The sequence below is a fragment of the Micrasema longulum genome, unplaced genomic scaffold (assembly GCF_059751315.1).
Source record: "Micrasema longulum isolate JH-2025_06_02 unplaced genomic scaffold, ASM5975131v1 h1tg000362l, whole genome shotgun sequence".
Taxonomy (NCBI): Eukaryota; Metazoa; Arthropoda; class Insecta; order Trichoptera; family Brachycentridae; genus Micrasema; species Micrasema longulum.
In genome coordinates, this window is record NW_028277564.1 from 414,664 (window position 1) to 436,524 (window position 21,861).

Here is a 21,861-nt window from a genome sequence, read left to right on the forward strand (position 1 = left end):
TTACGAATCATGTGGAGATAACGTTTTCTTATACATACTACATTTGAGTTTAATTTTATGTTGTTTATCGGATACCAAACTAATTTAAGATAAAATTGTAGATTCTTACCTGATTATTTCTATTATAGACGGTTTTCAACGCTATAAAAATTTGGGCAGAACTGTCATAATGATTACGCGGACGACGCTATTTTTTAATGTGTTTTAAAAGGAGGATATACTTCTAGTTATCTAAAGCGATGATTTAAATAAGATTTACGTTTTTTTTTGTGATAATCGGATATTTTGGAATCAATTTCTAAACTTGAATATGATTTAGTAGGACATATGAGCTTATCGGGATTTACAGGGAGATGATAAAATGCCCCCTAAGACTGCCATTAAAAAAAAAAAAGAATCCTAGAATTGCATTATACTTAAAGGTTTAAAAATGTGTAAAAAGATACCTGAATGTATTTAGGCGTATTAAAATGACAAAATCGTACGATTTTTTCACTTTTTATTAGTACAACCTAAAGAAAATACGAGATATTATAAGTTTTTTTCCTACACCGCGTTTTTCTTGGACATTTTTAGGAATATAATTTAAACTACTTCCTACTTCTTTCCTCGCGTACAAGATATTTTTCAAAAGTTTAATAATTTGAAAAAAGCGTTAAACTTTCGTTTGTACGAAATACATAAAATAATGGTCTTCGTTTTATTATGCTATAAAAGTAGTGCCTGTAATAATATTTACTTTATACATAACAGCGAATTGCACTTACTCCGGCAAGTTTCTAACTATCATAGAATATTATTTATATTGGGTTGAGCAGCTCAGATATGACAATTATGGTCTAAGAAAATCTTGTGCAGTGTTTCAAGTACCATTATATTATTATATGCTGCATACATCTTTATCCCAGCATCAGCGAGCGAGTTCATTGAACAAACTTTTAATGAGACTTGATATAAACACGTCAAATTATGGTATGTTTTGTACCTCCCATTTGAAGTGCTATTATACTCAAATCCCTCTTGCGAATTTGCCTTAAGTAGGGTTAAATACTAAGAAAATGAGGTAAGTTATTCAGGCAAAACTTTTTTAATTTTATATTTGAAGCACTAACCTTGTGGTTATCTATTACAATAAAATAAATAAAAACAACTTTCTTTTTAGCCACATTTTTTTTTTTTGACTGGAATAGATAAAATTCATTAGTTAATTATACCTTGATAAAAAAGCTTCTATAGCTTATATGTATAGACGGATAACTGTGAAACTAACGTCGTGGATTCGATTCCCGTCCGTTGCAAGAAATAAATCTATATCTGAATTATGTTACCATATGTTCATAATACTATACGACATTTCTTAGGCATCCAGATGTTTACTAACTGAGATAAATATGTTCTCATCATCACTATGGCAGCATCATCTGCATGGCATGTGATGTTAATGACCTTATCTCCCTTAATGGATTCACTAGTTTTTTTTATTCTGAAAAGCGTTTCTTTATATATATGTATTTTGTTTGTGTAAGAAAAGGTTTTAGGCGTATATATTATTGTATATTTAGTTGTAAAGGTGCTAAACTAGCTTTGTTTCTTTGTTGTTCTCAATATGTGTTATTTTTTTAATGTTAATATTATTTTTGTCCCGAATTGAGTTGTTGTAACTCCTGGGAATGTAGTTCAACGTATTTAACTTATAAAATACTTTGTGTTTTATGATTTATAAATAAAAAAAAAATTAAAATTAAAATTAAAAAAAATCCAAGAAAGATTTTTGCTCACTTGGTCTGGGTATTGTGGTATATTTTTCATAACTGCCTTCCATATTCATTTCTCATCTGCTGACAAGCCTCTAAAAAAGAGGCTTAGCGGGTTATTTCTTAAAAAAGAAATACATTTCCCTAAAACTTTATAACTTTAAATAAATTAGTAATCACATGTTATACAAAGATATATATTATTTTAATGTTACGCATTTAAAAAATATTATTTAAGCACTGTAGCCGACGTCATAGTCCTTTATTTTATTATTGTATGTTCGTATAAATATTTCAATTATTATTTTACTTGTATTTAATATATAACCTAGTATGTATGAGTCTGCGAGGCTAATTCCGTGCCTAACCGGCCGCTGCCGTATAAAGGACGAATTGAGCGGGAACGTGTCAAGCTAGCGGCCCTTTCACGTCCGCTCTAGTCGGCGCTCGATTGTGCAATGAAGGGACGGAGGCGGGGGTCGGGGCTTATACGTTGGCTAGGGGGCGCCTATTTACGTTGGCCGCTCGGGAGAATACTTGACAGGAGTGGGGGGCCGGCACCATTCCCATACCTAAGTTAACCGTAGGGTCAGATTTTGTAATCTTGTATAAATATGTGCACATGTGAGAAATAAAGACATCGATCGAAAACAGTAAACACTCTCTTTTAACTCTACTCTGCCCGATCACTTCGCCACTTCGTCTTCAGATCTTCACTGCATCTTTCCTGGACTCTGAACCTGCTAGCCGCCACTGTCAGCCGACAGTATTTGGAATAAATATTCATACCTACGGGCTACTGATACCTATCGCAGCTCGCAGTAGAATACCAGCGCCTTGCCGAGATTTTTACAGTCTCACAATTCTTTATACGAGGCGGAAACGCGTCTCGTACAAAGTGGTCCTTCGAGCCGGATCTTCTACTGAATATCACAGCCGCCCAAGATGACTCCTGTATTGCGATCGGGGAAGAACGCCGCCGAACGGGTGGACCCCGCCATATCTGAAAGAGAATCATCCGACGACGATGCTTCTGACAACGCTTCTCAAGCATCAGCCAACACCATCAGATTCCTGAAGGCACAGAACAAGGAGCTTCGCATCCAACTGAAGCGCCAAAGTAGAAGAGAGAGCCGCCCACAGCCGTTGGACGGAGAACAGGGACCATCTACACTCCCGCCATTGGAAGGATCTGAGGAAAGCGCTGCTGGACTCACAGAGACTTGGGTCAACCACTCCGCAGATCCCATGGCGCAGATGGCCACCGCTATTGCTGAGATGGCCTCAGCAATAAGAACCTCGTCGATAGGGAGCCCCAGGCCGCCTAACGTGGAAGACGACAGCAGAGTTGGGGCCATGATGGCCCGACAGTCCAGCGCCAAGGACCTGCCCGTCTACACAGGAGAGCCGCTGGAGTGGCCCACCTTTAGCTCTCAGTATCATCAATCGACTGAGATGTGCCGCCTATCAGAGCCGGAGAACCTCCTACGTCTGCAGCGCGCCCTGAGGGGGCGAGCGAGAGAGGCGGTCTCAGCGCTACTCGTAGAGCCGCGTAACGTCGGACAAATCATCCGAACTTTGGAGCTGCGCTTTGGCCAAAAAGAAGTCATCGTCGCAGCCATGCTGGATAGAGTAAGGAGACTTCAATGTCTTCAGGGTACTGGTTCGACGGAGTCACTGATCGAGCTATCTGGTGCCATCAGCAACGTGATCGCCACTCTGGAAGGCTTCGGTGGTGAATATCTTACTACCCCGCAGTTACTAAGCGAGCTAGTAGCGAAACTACCTCTTTGTATGCGTACATCGTGGTGGGGGGCCAGACGAGGTGATAATAACAGAGCCACTGTTAAAGATTTTTCTGTCTGGCTAGAAGAAATATCGAGCGCCGCAATGTTGTGCGGAGGTATCGAACCGAACATTTATAGTGGAAAAGGCAATCGAAAACGCGAGTTAGTAAATACCGCGGTGGTGCCTCAAATACCTACAGGTGAGAAGAACAAGTGTGCATTGTGTAATCGATTTCACCCTATTCAGTCGTGCCGGGACTATTTAAAGTTATCAGTGGCCGAGCGATGGCAAATAGTTAAAAGTAAAAACTTATGCTTTTCGTGCTTAGGGGAATCGCATAGGGTTACGCAATGTAAACATTCGCGTGAGTGCAGCGTTGATAGGTGCCGTTCATTGCACCATAAAACGCTTCACGAATCTAACCGCGGAGAAGTGCGCGAATATCGACCTACCGCCGAGGTCGGAGCCTCGAGCTCATCGTTTTCGCGACAAAACAATTCCTTGAACGGAAATCAATCCGCAAGGAGAGAATCAAGTGAGAATTTAGTGAGTGAAAGTGAAAACCGCTATGACAATGAAAACTCACGAAATAGAACAGTTGTGAACACGTGGTCAACGAACGGACCGATTCTTTTAAAATTATTACCGGTGGAAATAAGTGGACCAGCGGGAACAGTGACTTCGTACGCCTTGTTGGATGAAGGGTCTACAATTACCCTCATCGACAGTGAAGTGGCGGACCGTGCAGGTGCGTCAGGAAAAATACGAGGACTGAAAATTCACGGGGCCGGTGGCATGAATGTGACGGATGAGTCATCACGTCGCATAACAGTAAATATCCGCGGCGATAACAGTGAAATATACAAAATGCGAGCTAACACGATGCAATATTTAAATTTACCGCCTCAAGCCGTAATGGACGCCGGACAAATTAAAACAGTGCGCCCGCAAATTTTAATTGGCCAAGATAATGCTTCCTTGATTGTAACGAGGGAAGCAAGGAAAAGCGGGAGATATATTATCTCCGTTACTGCATTAGGAGAGGCGATTCACGGCGGTACAAATACAATGCCGTTTCAAACAATCGCCGCGATACAAGACAACGCCCGATTAGAAAATCTTGTGAAGAAAAATTATGCCGTTGACTCGTTAGGTATTTTGCCGACAATCAGAATATCTTGTAGTGAAAAAAGAGCAATTGATATTCTTCAAAACACTACTCGACCTCTGATATCGGGACAATGGGAAACAGGACTTTTGTGGAAAGACGACGTCATAAGCCTCCCAAATAATCGGCAAACGGCGCTACGAAGACTAGAACTAATTGAAAAGAAATTTCGCAAAAACGAATCCTTTGCTATCGCGTACAAATCGAAAATAAATGAGTATATCAGTAAGGGATATGCCCGAGAGCTCACATGCATTGAGAAAAATACATTGACGAATAGAACGTACTACCTACCGCACTTCGCAGTTAGTCATGTGAATAAACCCGGAAAGCTACGTATTGTCTTCGACGCCGCAAGTAAATATCGCGGTGTTTCGTTGAACGATTGCTTACTAAGTGGACCAGATATGCTAACTTCACTTCTAGGGAACGTGATACGATTTCGAGAGGGAAAAATCGCCCTCGCGGCGGATATTAAAGAAATGTTTCTGAGAATCCGAATACGCGACGAAGATCAACAGTCACAAAGATTTCTTTGGCGTGATAATGAAGACGAACATATCCGCGAGATGGTCATGAGCTCAATGACGTTCGGAGCTACATGCTCACCGAGCAGCGCTCAGTTTGTTAAAAATAAAATAGCGGAGGAACAATCACTTGGAATGATGAAAGCAAAGATGGCCATTTTAAATAATTTTTATGTAGACGATTTTCTAATAGGAATCGACTCGGTAAAAGAAAGCATTCAATTGCGAAGCGATATTACCACAGTGCTCGGACGAGGTGGTTTTGAGTTAACAAATTGGGCCTCAAATAATCCAGAGGTAGTACGAGCAATACCGGAAAATCTGCGTGCGAATACATCTATACATATAATAAGTGGACAAGATGTAACCGAAAGAGTGCTCGGGATAAAGTGGAATCCAGTTAGTGACAATTTTTTGTTTAAATTCAAAGAAACTCCAGCGGTGTCCGAACTCTATATACCTACCAAGCGCGAAATGCTTAGTGAAGTAATGAGCATTTTTGATCCCCTTGGATTCATTGGGTGTTTAACAATCCGACCTCGTATCTTACTACAAGAGGTATGGCGTTCGAAAACTAATTGGGACACTGAAGTAGATGGAAAATACGCGGTAAAGTGGCATAAATGGTTGAGAATCTTACAAGAAACAAATTGCGCGATTCCGAGGCAATGCACAAGCTATAAAGAAGCACCGGTAGAATTACATGTGTTTTGTGACGCTTCGGAGCAAGCAAGCTGTGCGGTGGCATATTTCGTCGAAAGGACAATGGACAAAAGTTTAATCACATTCATAGGCAGTAAATGCAAGGTGAGCCCATTGCGTGCCTTATCGATACCGCGGCTCGAACTGCAAGCCGCTCTTATAGCAGCGCGTTTAGCGGCTACTATTAAAAAGGAATGTGATAGCCGTATTATAAAAACTATTTACTGGACGGACTCGACAACTGTCTTAATTTGGGTACAGAGTGATGCCCGAACATACTCACCATTTGTCGCACACAGATTGGGTGAGATAGACGAACTTACCGACTCAACGGAATGGAGATGGGTGCCCACAAAGCAGAATCCAGCAGATTTAGGTACCCGAGATGGAGAGATACCTGACCTTACGATGAAAGGAATGTGGTTTGGAGGTCCTGAATTCCTCAAATATTCTGAAGATATGTGGCCACCTGTCAAAGGTTTAAATACAAATCGAAACCTGGCTAACACAGAGTTGCGGACCGAAATAATATGTTTGAACAGTGCAATAATGCTGAATGCTCTCCCGGATCAGAACAGGTTTTCGTCGTGGCAACGTTTAATTAGAACTACGGCGTGGATTTTTCGATTCGTCAACAGGTGTCGCAAAAGAGAGCGAATCATTAGCGCTACACTAACTGCTCAAGAAATATCAGCATCGGAACTTACATGGATTAAGATTGCGCAATCCGATAGCTACAACAAAGAGATAGAAATTCTTTCACGGGGGGAGTCTCTCCCGAAAGCCAGTAAAATTTCATGTCTAAATCCATACCTGGATAAGGATAATGTTTTAAAAATGGGTACTAGATTAATGGCAACAGACAACATGGCCGCCGAAATAAAGTCGCCTATAATTTTAGACGGAACTCATGCTTATACACGCCTGCTTGTAAGAAATTTCCACGAAAAAGCTAATCACGCAAGTACAGAGAGGACGATGAGTGATCTAAGGCAGCGTTTCTTCATCACAAAATTAAGATCAAATATTCGACAAATAATACACCGTTGCCAATTTTGTCGAAACGAAAGGAGTCATCCGATTGCGCCATTAATGGGACAGTTACCGGTAGCACGCCTAGATCATCACGTTCGTCCGTTTACACACTGCGGAGTCGATATGTTTGGACCTTTATATGTAACTGTTGGGCGACATAAAGAAAAGCGCTACGGGGCCTTATTTACATGTATGACGACACGTGCGATTCATATCGAAATAACTCACTCTTTAAGTGCGGACGCGACCATCCAAGCTCTTCGAAGGATGGCCGCGCGACGCGGACACCCTAACACGATGTATTCCGATAACGGAACTAACTTCAAAGGAGCGGATAAAGAAATATCGGAAGCAGTACGACAACTCGCAGACAATCCTGAGCTTCAGAATGCAGCCACCGTGCGGGGAATTCGATGGAAATTCAACTCTCCGGCAAGCCCATTTATGGGGGGTAGCTGGGAGAGGTTGATCCGAAGTGCAAAGCGCGCGTTAATGGCAATATTAAAAGAACAGGCCCCAAAAGAGGAAGTTTTATTGACAGCCATTGCAGAGGCAGAGTTTACTGTGAATACAAGACCTCTGACTCACCTGTCACTCGACGCAAGAGACGCTCCACCACTAACACCTATGCATTTCTTGATAGGTGATGACGGTAGCCAACCTCGCTTAGCGGATTACCGAGACACGCCCCCAGAAGTGTGCCTTAAAAAACAATGGCAAATCGCCCAAAGAATGGCCGATCAATTTTGGAAAAGATGGCTTCGTGAATACCTACCAACCCTCGCCCAGAGACAAAAATGGAGGGAGATTACAAAACCGCTAGAAGTAGGAGATGTAGTGATAATCACGGACCCAGCTCTACCTCGGAACGAGTGGCCACGTGGGATAATTATCGAGGTCAACCCGGGACGAGATGGTATCATCAGAACCGCGAGGGTCAAGACAGCGAAAGGCGAATTCACGCGACCAACGGCCAAACTCGCAGTACTTAATGTAAAACAAGATGACGTCTGATTACTAAGGAGTGTCTCTCGACAGGGGGGAGTGTAGCCGACGTCATAGTCCTTTATTTTATTATTGTATGTTCGTATAAATGTTTCAATTATTATTTTACTTGTATTTAATATATAACCTAGTATGTATGAGTCTGCGAGGCTAATTCCGTGCCTAACCGGCCGCTGCCGTATAAAGGACGAATTGAGCGGGAGCGTGTCAAGCTAGCGGCCCTTTCACGTCCGCTCTAGTCGGCGCTCGATTGTGCAATGAAGGGACGGAGGCGGGGGTCGGGGCTTATACGTTGGCTAGGGGGCGCCTATTTACGTTGGCCGCTCGGGAGAATACTTGACAGGAGTGGGGGGCCGGCACCATTCCCATACCTAAGTTAACCGTAGGGTCAGATTTTGTAATCTTGTATAAATATGTGCACATGTGAGAAATAAAGACATCGATCGAAAACAGTAAACACTCTCTTTTAACTCTACTCTGCCCGATCACTTCGCCACTTCGTCTTCAGATCTTCACTGCATCTTTCCTGGACTCTGAACCTGCTAGCCGCCACTGTCAGCCGACAGTATTTGGAATAAATATTCATACCTACGGGCTACTGATACCTATCGCAGCTCGCAGTAGAATACCAGCGCCTTGCCGAGATTTTTACAGTCTCACAATTCTTTATACGAGGCGGAAACGCGTCTCGTACAAGCACTTTATTTACATATACAGTTTACATGCATTTGCATAAGGGCGAGGATATTACCTTAAGGCAATTTTTTCCTGCTTACCCAAACCATTTAATTTGAGAAAACCAGTGACAACCAGAAAACCAAAAACATTAAAAATTTAACATGAGACGTAAATTAAAAATATATTTACTCACGCACCTAATAATCAAAATTAAAAATCACCGAGTTCATTTTTAGTTTGGTATCCCTAATTATGTCTCCATTTATTTCTACTTATGTTGATAGTCTACATTACTCAGAAAAAAAAATCGTTTTATAAAGTGAAAACTGGATTTTGACTGGTTTGTCTCTTTTAGAGAAAATTATTGTCGTCCTTAAAAGTGAAATTTCAAGGAAGTTTTAAATACATTTCAGTAAGATTAAACAAATTTTATTGAACAAAATATATTTTTTTACATGTTTCATGTATCTCGTCAATCAGTTGAGAGCCTGTATCTATTAATCATCACCATTACCCAATTGTGCATAGGGCACCGCATTTGTACACGTATATTGATAATATGTTCTACAAAGAAAAGATGATCAGCCTTACGATTTATATGCCAGTCCAGGAACATTAAATATTGCAGTGTAGAACCACCTTTTAAACAATACTTTCTGTCAACATTACCAAGAATTGACCTCGGGAACTTCAGAACTCTTAATGAACAAGTGTTCATTAATTATAAACAGTCAATAATATTTTTCATTGAATAAAATACAAAAAAAATTACCAGTAATTAAATAATGATTATTTGAGTGGGAATGAAATGCCACATTTTGTTTGTATTCACTGTTCAGGTCTGAATGGGTTAAATAAATAAGTACGTAGAGATAATATTACGTTTTGAAATAAATATTACCTTCTATCAAAAAGTCGTAAAGTACTATCACTACGCTTCGAGGCGGACTTATTTTACCATTTTGGTTTTTTAATTACATTTATTTTAACAACGTTATATTTCATCTCACGTGAACACATAAAAAATTTCTCCTTCATTACAACATTTAAAGCAGATTATTTCAATTGGCTCTAGTATTGTAAACATATTTCTACTAGTTGTTGTCTAATAGCCGTAAAATTCTTAATAAAAAAAAATAAGTAAAATAATTTATCATTATTTTCTGTCAACTTATCCCAATATTTATACCAATAAACTGGTTTTATTAGTCTTGTAAAAAAAACCTCCAATATTTTCTGACCTTGGAATAAGAAATTCTTTCATTTTGCCGGTAAAACTTTTTGATGTCGTTGTTATTTGAATACGAAAGTTTGAGTTTCCGATTACCATTAATTTCGCTTCTGGTAAAATCGAAACTTCAACGGAATTTCGTTTGTACAACTCTTTAAGCCTATTGTGAGTTGTGAGATTCTTTTTCTTGTTTTAGAGAGGTTTTATTTCAGCAAAAATGTTAAATTATATTATGATTGTCACTTTGATACGCATTCAATCAATATGATTTTGTTCGGGTTCGAGTTTTTAGAAATTTTAATTAATGCTCAATTATTATCATTCACCAAATAAAAGTTTGTTAGCATTTGATAAACATATTTTAGAAAACAGAGACAACCTTGTTTCACATAATAATATTGAAATACTGTATAAAAAATTCAAATTAAATCATTAAGACTAAGAATTTTCTGGTAGTATAACGAATTACAAATTACTTTGGAGGACGAACAAAAAATTACGTTATTCCAATAATGTTCAATAATCTCCCGGAAGCTATTTAATTAATGTTTTTATTTTTAAAACCAACACAGTCATAATTATAAACAAAACATAAAGAATAACAAAAAAAACAAGACTAATTACGGGTTTCATATAGGAACAAAAATATAAAAATACAAAACGTACAGTTCGCTAGGGGTGAAAGGAAGTGGGATGGGAAAATAGGAAAGGAAAAGAAAAAGAAGAAATAATAAGTAAATGTACACACACACATCCATATATGTATATATTTATAAATATACATATATACATACATACACACAGGAACATGCATATATATACACATACATCCACACATGGACATATAAGTATACACAAATGCACAAAAATACGCGTACATTTACAGGATGTTCTTTAAACCCTGTCACATCGAAAACCACGATGATCAATATTGGCAAAAAGACATATTAGCATATTTTAAAAAGTATCTAGAACAATAATTGTTTTTTAAACAAAATAATAAACATAACAAATGGTTGCTTACTTCTGCTGGAGAGAAGCGAGGGGAGCGCGGACGCGCGTTTTTGGCGTATCAGACTCAACTCCCCTCCTCCTTGTTTCTCCCTTGCAGAAGCCAGAAACCATTTGCTTTTTCTGATATTATATTTTTTTAAATTTTATTCGTTTTAAAAATTTATTTTTATGTGCCAATATGTCTTCTTACTCATCGTGGTTTCAGATGTGACAGGGTTAAATGAACACCCTGTATATAATTAAAATCAAATAAGAAAAACTAATAAATAAAACGAAAAAAAAATAGCAACTAAAATTTTGCTCGTGTGACGTCTTTATAGCAATCTTGATATATTTTTTAAAACAGTATTTTCTTTCGTTGATAAGATCTATCATGCTAAAACTTTTATCGTATGAAAAGCATACTCGATGAATGAATTCATTTTTACCCTGAGATCTTTAAATTTATTTAAAAAAAAACAAAAAAGTACCTCCTTACTACCTTATAGTAAATGTTAATAATTAAATCTATTTTATTTTATGGGTGTAAAACAAATCTGTTTTTAAGTGCCCCACCGAAAAGTCTCTAGTTTTGTTAGGTTACTTAAATTAAAACATCTTCTTCTAAATATAATAAACAAACAGTGTTTTTTTTTAGCTAATCAAAAGGCTTATTCTTGAGGTGTAATATATTGGCATTTATTATACATTATTTATAATACGATGGATTAACTTAACTAAAACAAACTTAGAATCTATTTAAATGTACCATAGAAACAATGGCATGATCGAGGCAGACATGGAAAGTGTGTCATCTCAAGTCAGGAGTGATTACATAGCTTCCTTCTTAAATGCACGCCTTTGCTGTAGGAATACATTGACAGTACTGTTTAATGAGATTTTGTCGACAGTTCGAAGGATCCTTTACAGAGTGGAAAAGAATTCAACGTTGGTTCTAAAATTTCCACAGCAAAGACAGCATTATTACGCAAATAACGGTGAGGTACATTTAGGTTTATCTGAGCAAGGGCATCATGGACATTTTGCAGTACTGAAAGTAAAATATCACCATTGTCTTGCGGGGATAGCCTAGCCATCCATCTCTAGGACAATGTATGAGTCCATTGTCCTGTCCTTCAATTTTTTTTTCACACGAGAAAAATAAAGGTCTAATCCTCTAATGTCAGATCCATTTTTTTTATTTACATTTAAAACAAGGTTGAAATGTCACTATTTAAATACTTGAGTTTTTCCTTTTTCCTCTTTCTTTCCTTCTCACCTCTCTTCCTCTCTTCATAGTATATTGTAGAATTCCAAACTATTTTTTAATCCTATAAAAAAATGTTTTATATATAGATATATATCTACATATATGGCAACCGTCCGTCTTCGAAAGACGATAGTGATGTAAACTTAATTTGAAGACTAAAAGAGACAGCTTTTCTGGTGACTATAGTCTTATACAAGACCAGCACAGTCGGCCACATTTCTCACACTTCCAGGTCGTGGGGAGGGGGGCTCCAGTGGGAAGCAGCTTTACTCGCAGTCAGCGCGGTTTCTCACCATGCAAGAGGTCTCGGGTTTGATTCCCGACATAGCTGATATGGATTTTTTTTCTTAAATGGTATTTCACACGGAAATATTTCATAGTGCCTGAACTGGTATCTGAAGCGTTAGCCTGATCATCTTACATTTATGTGACAAAAAATATGAAGATACGCAGCGATTAGTGTACCAATTCAGTGCCTTATGTATTATTAGGTGTGGAAAGGGAATGATGATGATTATGATGATGATATATATGTGTATACTACTTTATCTCAAACATGTTTATATATTTATATGAATACTTCTTATTTCCTCAAACTGAACGTTTTGGCTAGATAGTAAGAAATTGTCTCAGAGCAATCGGCCCGCCCTTATATTTAAAAGGAAATATGTATTGAATTAATAAATAAATGCTAGGACAGGATAATATTTTTCTGTCCCCATGTAAATGATCATTATATCAGGAAATTTATTGTAGCCTTGAAGAGTTTTACATTTTAAACCAATCGAAAAAAATGTTTTTCATTATTTATAGAGGTTGAGGAAATAAAACATTTCCTGTTTTATACATCAAAGATTTGTAAAGAATTTAAATAATGTATATAAACCGTGGCGTCAAAGCATTTGTTTTTAAGATTTACTTTGCTAGACAAAAATACTTTAATTGACAAAAAAATTCTTTAGATTTCGCCTGAATAAAAAGCGGAATACCAATTAAATGTTGAGCCGGTTTGTGGTCCAGTGACAGTTCTGAGAACTAACGGATCAAAGGTTCAAGGTCAATTCCACTCTTGCATAACCCAATTGCTAATATTCCATCAAAGGTTGTTTACGACTTTTGGGAAATGATCAGAAAATTTAAACATTTGGGAAAATAATAGGATGTTGTAACATAAATAAATATAATCGGATGATATATAGGACTTGTTGAACTTTATCTTTTTAAATATTATATCATTTATAAGTTCAAAAATGGTTTTGTATTTTCCCTGTTTTTTTTTTAAAACAAAACTCCAAATCGCTAGCCGAAAGCAATAAAGAAATGAACCCGAAATTTTCGAAACTTTAGAAACCGTACAAAAACTAATTATTAAAATTATACTTTATAAGAATTCAACTTTTTCCTCCAACCAATTATTTCAGGATGCTGAACCTTCGAAGATAAGATAAATCTATTGCCAGAAATGTCTGAAATAGGTTTACATCCACCAACATTTATTTCTTTAAAATTTTAATCGATCTAGTGAAAGATTTAATAGTTTACTTGAAATCCCTTAATTTAAATACAGACTCGGACAAAGACATTCATATTTCATGGCTTCAAAACTGTTCAATGCATTTTATAAGGACAACATAATAGAGATTATTTATTTGAATTTGTTTCGATTAAATTTTTAGTTAAAATTATGGTTTAAAAAAAAACAGATTTCAACAGCTTCCTTTTTTAATTCATAAATTTTCTGGCCAAAAAATTGTGTTCTAATATTAGCACTTATTTTTTAATATCTATCGTATTCTTCCAGTAGCCTCTATTGAAATTTAAAACAAAATGTACACCCACACGCAGGCCGTCCTTTTGTAGGATTTTTATTTGTGTTTGTAACTTATTTACACCTTTTGTAAAATGCATTGAAAAAAATATGATAAATAAAAAAACATATAAAACGAAATGAATGAACGGCTTTAAATGATAATGTATTGAAGTCAGGTGGTTAACCTATGTGAAAATATTATATTTACAATTTACCTCAAATAATTTAATGCAGTTAGACTCTTTAGGCACACGTCAAATTTCGATTATCTCAGAATATGTTCTCAGAGATATCTCACTATTGCTATGGGCAAGTGATTTAAAATTACAAATTACGAATTTGTCCCGCCAAAAAATTGCAATATAAAAAAGTAGGTTCTTTTCAATACGATTGGAATATTTACAAAAAATACTTAAAAAACAACATTATATTCAAACACCAAAAAAAACACACGTACAATAAAAACCACCTGTAAAATAATATTTATTATATATAACCAAACAGGTGACTGCTCTACGTAAAACTGATCCCCAGAAGTCATGTTTTGGAACTAATTACTTAAAAATGGCTACTTAAAAACGTCCAAATATGTACGGATAGAGATAAGATACATAAAATGCATTCAGTATAAGAGATAATATTATTAGTGATTTTACACCGGGTCAAATTTAAACTGTCATGGAGCAAAGGGTTAGTGAAATTTTAAAAACTAAATGCAAACAATGACGAAAATGGCGTGTCGGCAGAAATTTTCAGCAAGCAGATAAACCAAAATCTCATGTCTTGTCATGTCAAAAGCAGACACAAACGCAGGACATGTACATATGTTAAGATGTATGAATGTTGAAGAAGCTCTATCAAGATAGACGTGTGTGGCGGTTCATCTTCTCTGCCATCCCGAACGGAAAAAAGACTCCATGATTGGGGTAATTAACAGTGAGTTATTTACAATTTAATGAAAATGGCCACATAAAATTGTAATATTTAAGTTAATTATTAAGACCTAAATGAATATTAAAACAATTAATAGTCACAGCACTGGCACCTAAAGAGTCAGACATCGTCCGAACACATCACAAAATATTGATCGATATACTCTGTGATCGAAAAACAAATTGCATACCCTTTGCACCATTATTTCATACATTCTTTACAAGTCCGGGCCGATGAAGAATATAAATCTGTGTGTGAAACAGAACAAGAATCCTAGATGAGCGTTTTTGACTCGATAACTACTCTCAATTAAAAATCCCAGAAAAAGAAATCGAAACATTCGTTCAGGTTTATGGCTCTATTTTGAAAACAAAACTGTATTCTTCATCCGCTCGAACAAGAAGAAATCAATATACCAACATGTATCATTACTTATGAATACTACGTCGGAAGCTCTTCCAACAATTACCCTAAGATCTTCGGGTAAATGGTCTAATAATGAGAATTAATAAGTATGATGGTCTGATAACCCGAGTCGGGTAGGGGCGGGGGTGAGTTTGTCCCCTTTAAGGGCATCCCTTAATAATTGGACAAGGGTTGGGTCTCGGAGATTTATACCGTTCGAAATTACAATTGACAGACCAATATTAAGCGAGTGAATATACCATGTGAGTCACTTTGTATGTGCATAACTGGTTTGATAGTTCACAATCGAATAACTCTTTCTTCAACTTATACCAAGGCTGATGACGTATATTTAGCATAATTAATTTGGAGAAATGTAAGGTGTTAACATAAATCGTGTCCGTTTTTTTTTTTAAATTTAAAAATTACTAACAAAAGTTGATTAAAATGGTGAAAATTATACTTAGTTCAAAAAAAATGTTCTGTTCTAAAAGAAATTGTATTTGTTTTTACGTTACAAACATAATTTTACTTGATTACAAGCCCTCAAAATGGAATAGCAAGTAGACGATAGTAAGCATTTTCTACGCCTCTTCCTGTTCACGTCTAATCGAGGGAGTAAAGAAAGAAACAAGTAAGGAGAATACATTATTGACTAATTTATTAAAGAGAAAAAGAGGACACATTAGAAAAAAATTACAGCGAATTAGTCAATAATGTATTCTCTTTCATTATTTTACAAGAAATTAGTCAATAATATATTCTCCTTCATTATTTTACAAGAAATTTGTCAATAATGTATTCTTCTTTAGAACAATTTAAAAATAAATAGATAATTGACTTAAATGACTTAATATTGTTTTGTCACTAAATTCTTCGACAAAGTTCAAATCAAAGACGTGCGGTGCGTTTGTTTTTGAAGTTAAGCTCATGTATATTATTGGTAAGTCATGCCGCATGCCGTCTGCATAGCGTTACATGATACTGCAACAAAATTCGAATAAAAAATAATGCCAATTTTCAACATGACCCATTGAATTCATGAAAAAGTACTAACTTACGTTGATTATACATTTTTTTCAAGTAGACTACGGATAAAATCAGTTATAAAAATAAAAACCGATCTTTTCAATGAATTCACATCCCTATTTAGTTTGACAATTAATGCTGAAATCTTTGATGCCCTGTGGGTGCATGGTCCTTTCCTTTCGAATTACTTCCTTAGTAAGCCTTTTACGATTTGGGATACGAAAGGTAAAGAGGTCGTTTTTAATTAAAATAACACACGCTGATACAGAGACTTTAACTAGATATTAAGTATAAATTAACTTTTGCATATATTTTGTGTCCGGGAGGGTAAAATTTACTTTTGAAATCAATTGAAATTTGTCTTTATTTATTTGCACTAGAATGGACCAGAATGTCCAATATAAATGTCCATATCTGACATTTTGTATAAATATTAGTTAACTACCAAGCAATGTGCTTAATCTAAGAATTCACTGTGATAAAACACACCAACTTTTGCAACGGGTAGATTCCATAAAATACCTTGGTGTTATCATTTATAGGAATTTGCGATGGGAGATCCAGGTCCAGTCACTGAACTCTATGTTGAGAAAGCCATGTCATCTATTCTGCTCTCTTAGAAACATTCTGATATCGACACACTCAAAAGTGTGTACTTTGCTCTGTTTCAATACACGGCAACAAAAAATATTTTTAAGAAAAGAGTTAAGGACTGATTTTTTTTTGGTGGAAGGGATTTGAGTCGGAAACTCCTTGATTATTTTCCGAATGCTTGAGTTTACTGTTTACCATATTGATGTGCCATATATATATATTTTTTCATATTTTTTATAATTATTTTTTATGTTTCTAATTCCATATCTGTGGTGAAATGCTCATGTGGCTGTGTCATATAATTGCTCGTCCCATCTCAACACAGGACTTTTAGTCTCACGAAGTTGGGACGTATTGCCTCAAATAATGTTCAATAAACTTATGTGTGTAAATAAATAAATAAATTAATTTTAACAAAACATTTTACTAAACAAATACGGAAAAGCTCCTGTAAAGGTCAAGAGCTAATTTTTTCTACACTTCTTTTATAAAAACAAAATACACTTGTGAAATATAAATATGGTACATTTATTTATTTATAAATAACATTGTAATTAGTATAAATTTAGTAATAAAAATTAAAACAAGCATACAAAGAAAGTACCTGATAAATTATTTTATACTTCAGTCGGCCTCATGGTGTAGTAGTCAGCGCGTTTGACAACCATGCAAAAGGTCTCTGGTTTGATTCACGATACGCTTGACATGAAACATTTATTTAAAAGGGTGTTTTTACACTAGAATATTTCGTAATCCCAGACTGGCACCTGAAGCGCGAGACAGATCATACGTTGCGGTTTGTTTGCCAACGTAGTGCCCTATGCATCATCCGGTGCAGAAAAGGAAATGATGATGATACTTCAATACGTAAATCACTTAGATTAATATATTTATTATGAAACATATTTAAGTTAATTACAGGGCCATTGGCCTCATAGAGTTTAGAATACGTTATAATTATAATTTTGTAATATGTATGAATAAATAAATGCATCAAGTAAAAACACTGTTTTTTTTATTAAACGTAGAAGTATTTTATCAAACAAAAAGGGATTTTGATAAAAAAAAAAAAAATTTGAATACTTGCAAGTGCCTGTAACTTTATTTTTGACGTTTGACTAATATTAAATTATGTGATTTTTTTTAAACTTAAAAATTATTACCATACAGACTTTCAAACAATAATGTTGTTGATTTTAATTACTTTGCAATATTTTGCATATGCGACAAAGTGGCGTGAATTAATTAAACTTTACAGTTTAAATTAATCTGTCACATGGGCGCATTAGCATAACACATTTGTGCACTTGCATACTTTTGCCGGGACAGTTTGATGAATGTACATTTAGCTCTCTTTATGATCTCGTCAAAGTTAGAAGGAAATGATAGCTGGATGTTTCAACAGAAAGATTAATGGCGCTACCAAATGTTGCCAACATAAGCGTATTTACTCCATGGAAAGCTTACCAAGCGAAATCTTTTAACCAGCGATTTACGTTGCGTTTTTTTATCAGGCGGAGCCTTCTCCAAATTAATATTAACTTTGTAAATACTTAAACAATAAACTTTTTCCCGTATCGGAAAGCGGATCTCGTTAGCAAAATTCCTTTCATCATTAAAACTCTTTTTTGTCAGCATAAGAAAATAGGGCGCGTAATTAAAAGTGATACAGGATACCAAAACCAACTTAACTAAAATCAATGTACAAGTAAAATTATTATTTGGTTGATGTTTTTTATTTCTCTCCTATTCAAAAACTAATATATAGTCAATCAATTATTTATTTATGGTTGCATATTTATGACAGCAATTTACATATCTTTATATATATATTTCATCTGTATGTGTGATGTCACCGTACTTCTCCTAAACGGCTTAACCGATTTACGTGCGGTTTTTAGAGAAATATAGATCTTTGCGCTGTGCGTGTTCGCAAATATTAAAATTCAATCAATTCTTCAATCGAATGTGTAAAAAATAAGTTAGGATCATAAACATTTTATTAATCGATCTACCAGAGTTGCATTCGAAAAGAATATATTTGCAAAAAAATGGAAAGATGTTGTTTTTTTGTGTATGAAAAAAGTATGTTTTTGAATGTTTTTCATTAAAATTTTTATAATTTCTACCCATTTTTTTTAGTTAATTGGATTTTTGGTAATACTAAAATAATATTAAATTCAAAACATTCATTTAAATCGTATTCGTATATAAGTTCACCCCTATGTTGGTGAGAAAATCGGAGTTTGACGTTTGCAAAAAGAATGCCATATTTGAAAAATATTTATTTTATGTTTTGGAATTCAACCATAAATAAGTACCTCGGTGCCTACTCAAATTCAATATTTTTTTAATATCGTCAATTTTTAGTTTTGGAATTTAATCACAAACAAGTACCTAGGTACGTACTTATTAATAAAATGTATTTTTCCAAGGTAATAAATAGCAGGCAAGCCAAAGTTCAACGTCTGTCGGGTCCGCTAGTTTATAGATATAATTCCTTTGTACGTGTGATGTCACTGAACTCCTTCTAAACGGCTTAACCGATTTACGTGTGGTTTTCGGCGAAATGTACATCTTTTCGCCGCGCGTGTTCGTAGATATTAAAATTTTTAATCGAATGTGTAATAAAAAAGTTGGAAGCATAAATCTTTTTTTCATCAACCTACCAGGGTTGCATTCGACGAGAATTCATTTTCAAAAAATGGAAGGATGTTGTTTTTTTGTGTTTAAAAAAAGATCTTTTTGAAAACAACATTCCCGTTTACGGATGCCAATTAGATTATTTTATTACATTCCATATAATTTCTTCCCATTTATTTCTTTTTGCTGGATTTTTGGAAATACTAAAATAATATAAACTGACATTAAATACATTTTTGAAAATCACTTTTATAAATAAAGTCCAGCCCTGTTAGCGATAAGAACTGAGTTAGAAATTTGCAAAAATAATTCTATATTTGAATATGCATTATCTCATGTTTTTTAATTCAGCCATAAACAAGTACCTAGGTACCTACCTACTTACTACCTACCTACTTATCAATGAAAACTCTTATTCCAACAAGTCTTATTTGCAAGCCAACGTTCGGACAAGACAACGTCTGTCGGGTCCGCTAGTTTAAATATATATATACAATATGTTTAATAAGTAGTAAAAGTACGCATACATATTTTTCATTTTTTGCTGATGAATTTATTTTATTTATTTATTTATTAATTACATTATACATACATTTGTTAAGGACAGAGACACAGTTTATAGTGACATAATCAGGAACGACCAATGTCTGTGAACTTGCTCCGACTCGCTTGAAAATCCGTGTTTAGTCGGGGCACTTGTAATGCATTCATAACCATACATTGACACACATATATACATGTATATTCGCACATACATACTTATATTATATTTTATACATACATATACATATATATTAAGTTAATACACATCATTGATACTTTATACATTATTACATTTTACATTTATAAATACATATTAATCATTTACCAGTTAGTCCACATTTGATTGCAGAAATCCATTCCCGTTCGAGCAAACCAGTTACTCAAACCAGATTTGAATTTCGAAAATGACTCAGATTTCTTTGTTATCTGATCTAGTAAATTAAAAATTCTTGGACCTACCACAGAGAAATGTCTCTTAGCCAAAGTTGTTTTACTTTTTGGTACGTAGTAATTTACTTTTGAGGAATATCTTGTTATTCTTTCCTGTTGTGTTCTTCGTTTACTACTTGTGGTCCAAAAGTCGATCAGACATGACTTATAATAGATTTGTCTAATTGAAAGGACTTTGGCCTCTTTAAACAATAAATCCGATGAAAAGGTAGGAGGATATTTAAATATTATTTTAAGTATGTTTTTTTGGGTTATCATGAGCGGTCTGTAGATTGTCTGAACACAACCACCCCATCCTATTATGCCATATATTGCCACTCATTGAAATAGTGCGAAATACACCGAACGAAGAGTGCTGAGGTTTAACACATTTCTTAGGTTGTAAAATACATAAATAAGTTTTCTTAATCTATCAGTTGTTGTGTCTATATGAGATTTCCAGCGAAGATGTTGGTCAATGACTACTCCCAAATATTTGATATTTTCTGTCTGATTTATCCGTGGACAAGAACAAGTACTACTATTATCATAATAATTCAATATATCTTTATGACGCGAATGCAGCATTAACTTGAAGTTATCTTTTGTATTTTTTTCAATGAGAACGTCAAGTATTTTGTTTTCCCAATATTAAGTGTTAATAAGTTATTGTCTAGCCAGTTTTTAATTGTTTTCATTCCAAGAGTAACATTGTGAAAGGTTTCATTCCAGGTATTTCCTTTGAAAACTATGACAATGTCATGACAAGGTAAGAATATTACCTTCAATACTCAGATCGCAGAGAGAATTGATATATATTAAGAATAAAATAGGTCCCAGGACGCTACCTTGCGGTACTCCAAATAACATCGGCTGACTGGAGCTTTTTCTCTCCTCTCCCCTTTCATTCTGAATTTTTGTGTTATGTACTTGGTCCAATAAATAATCTTGAACCCACTTTAAAGTGTTTTCTGATATCCCTATTTCAGCAAGTCTTTTGTAAAGAATAGTATACAAAACGGTGTCAAAAGCCTTAATCTAGCCTAAATCAAGGAACACCACCAAGGGTTTTTTACCTTTATCTAAGTACCTTGTTGTAATTTGTGAGAAAACTGCTATCGCGTCAGATGTGTTACGATTTTGAAATCCGTATTGGTTATTAGAGAGAATATTATTATTTTCCAAATCCCCATAGATTTGTTGTTTAGAATCATCCAACTCAAAGATAACTTCCCAATTTCAAGACGGTAAATGCAAATTTTTTAGAATCTGTAATTTTTATCAATGTTCAATTTTGTTCTATCCATTTTATTTGTTTTCCCAT

General features: G+C 35.2%; 1 protein-coding gene across 1 annotated transcript; it reads left to right on the forward strand.

The window, feature by feature from the left end:
- Positions 1-2,699: 2,699 nt before the first annotated feature.
- LOC148282198 (uncharacterized) lies at positions 2,700-7,988 on the forward strand. The gene has a single exon (XM_088225473.1). It carries the CDS (start codon positions 2,700-2,702, stop codon positions 7,986-7,988), a length of 5,289 nt encoding a protein of 1,762 aa, XP_088081599.1.
- The last annotated feature ends 13,873 nt before the right edge of the window (positions 7,989-21,861 follow it).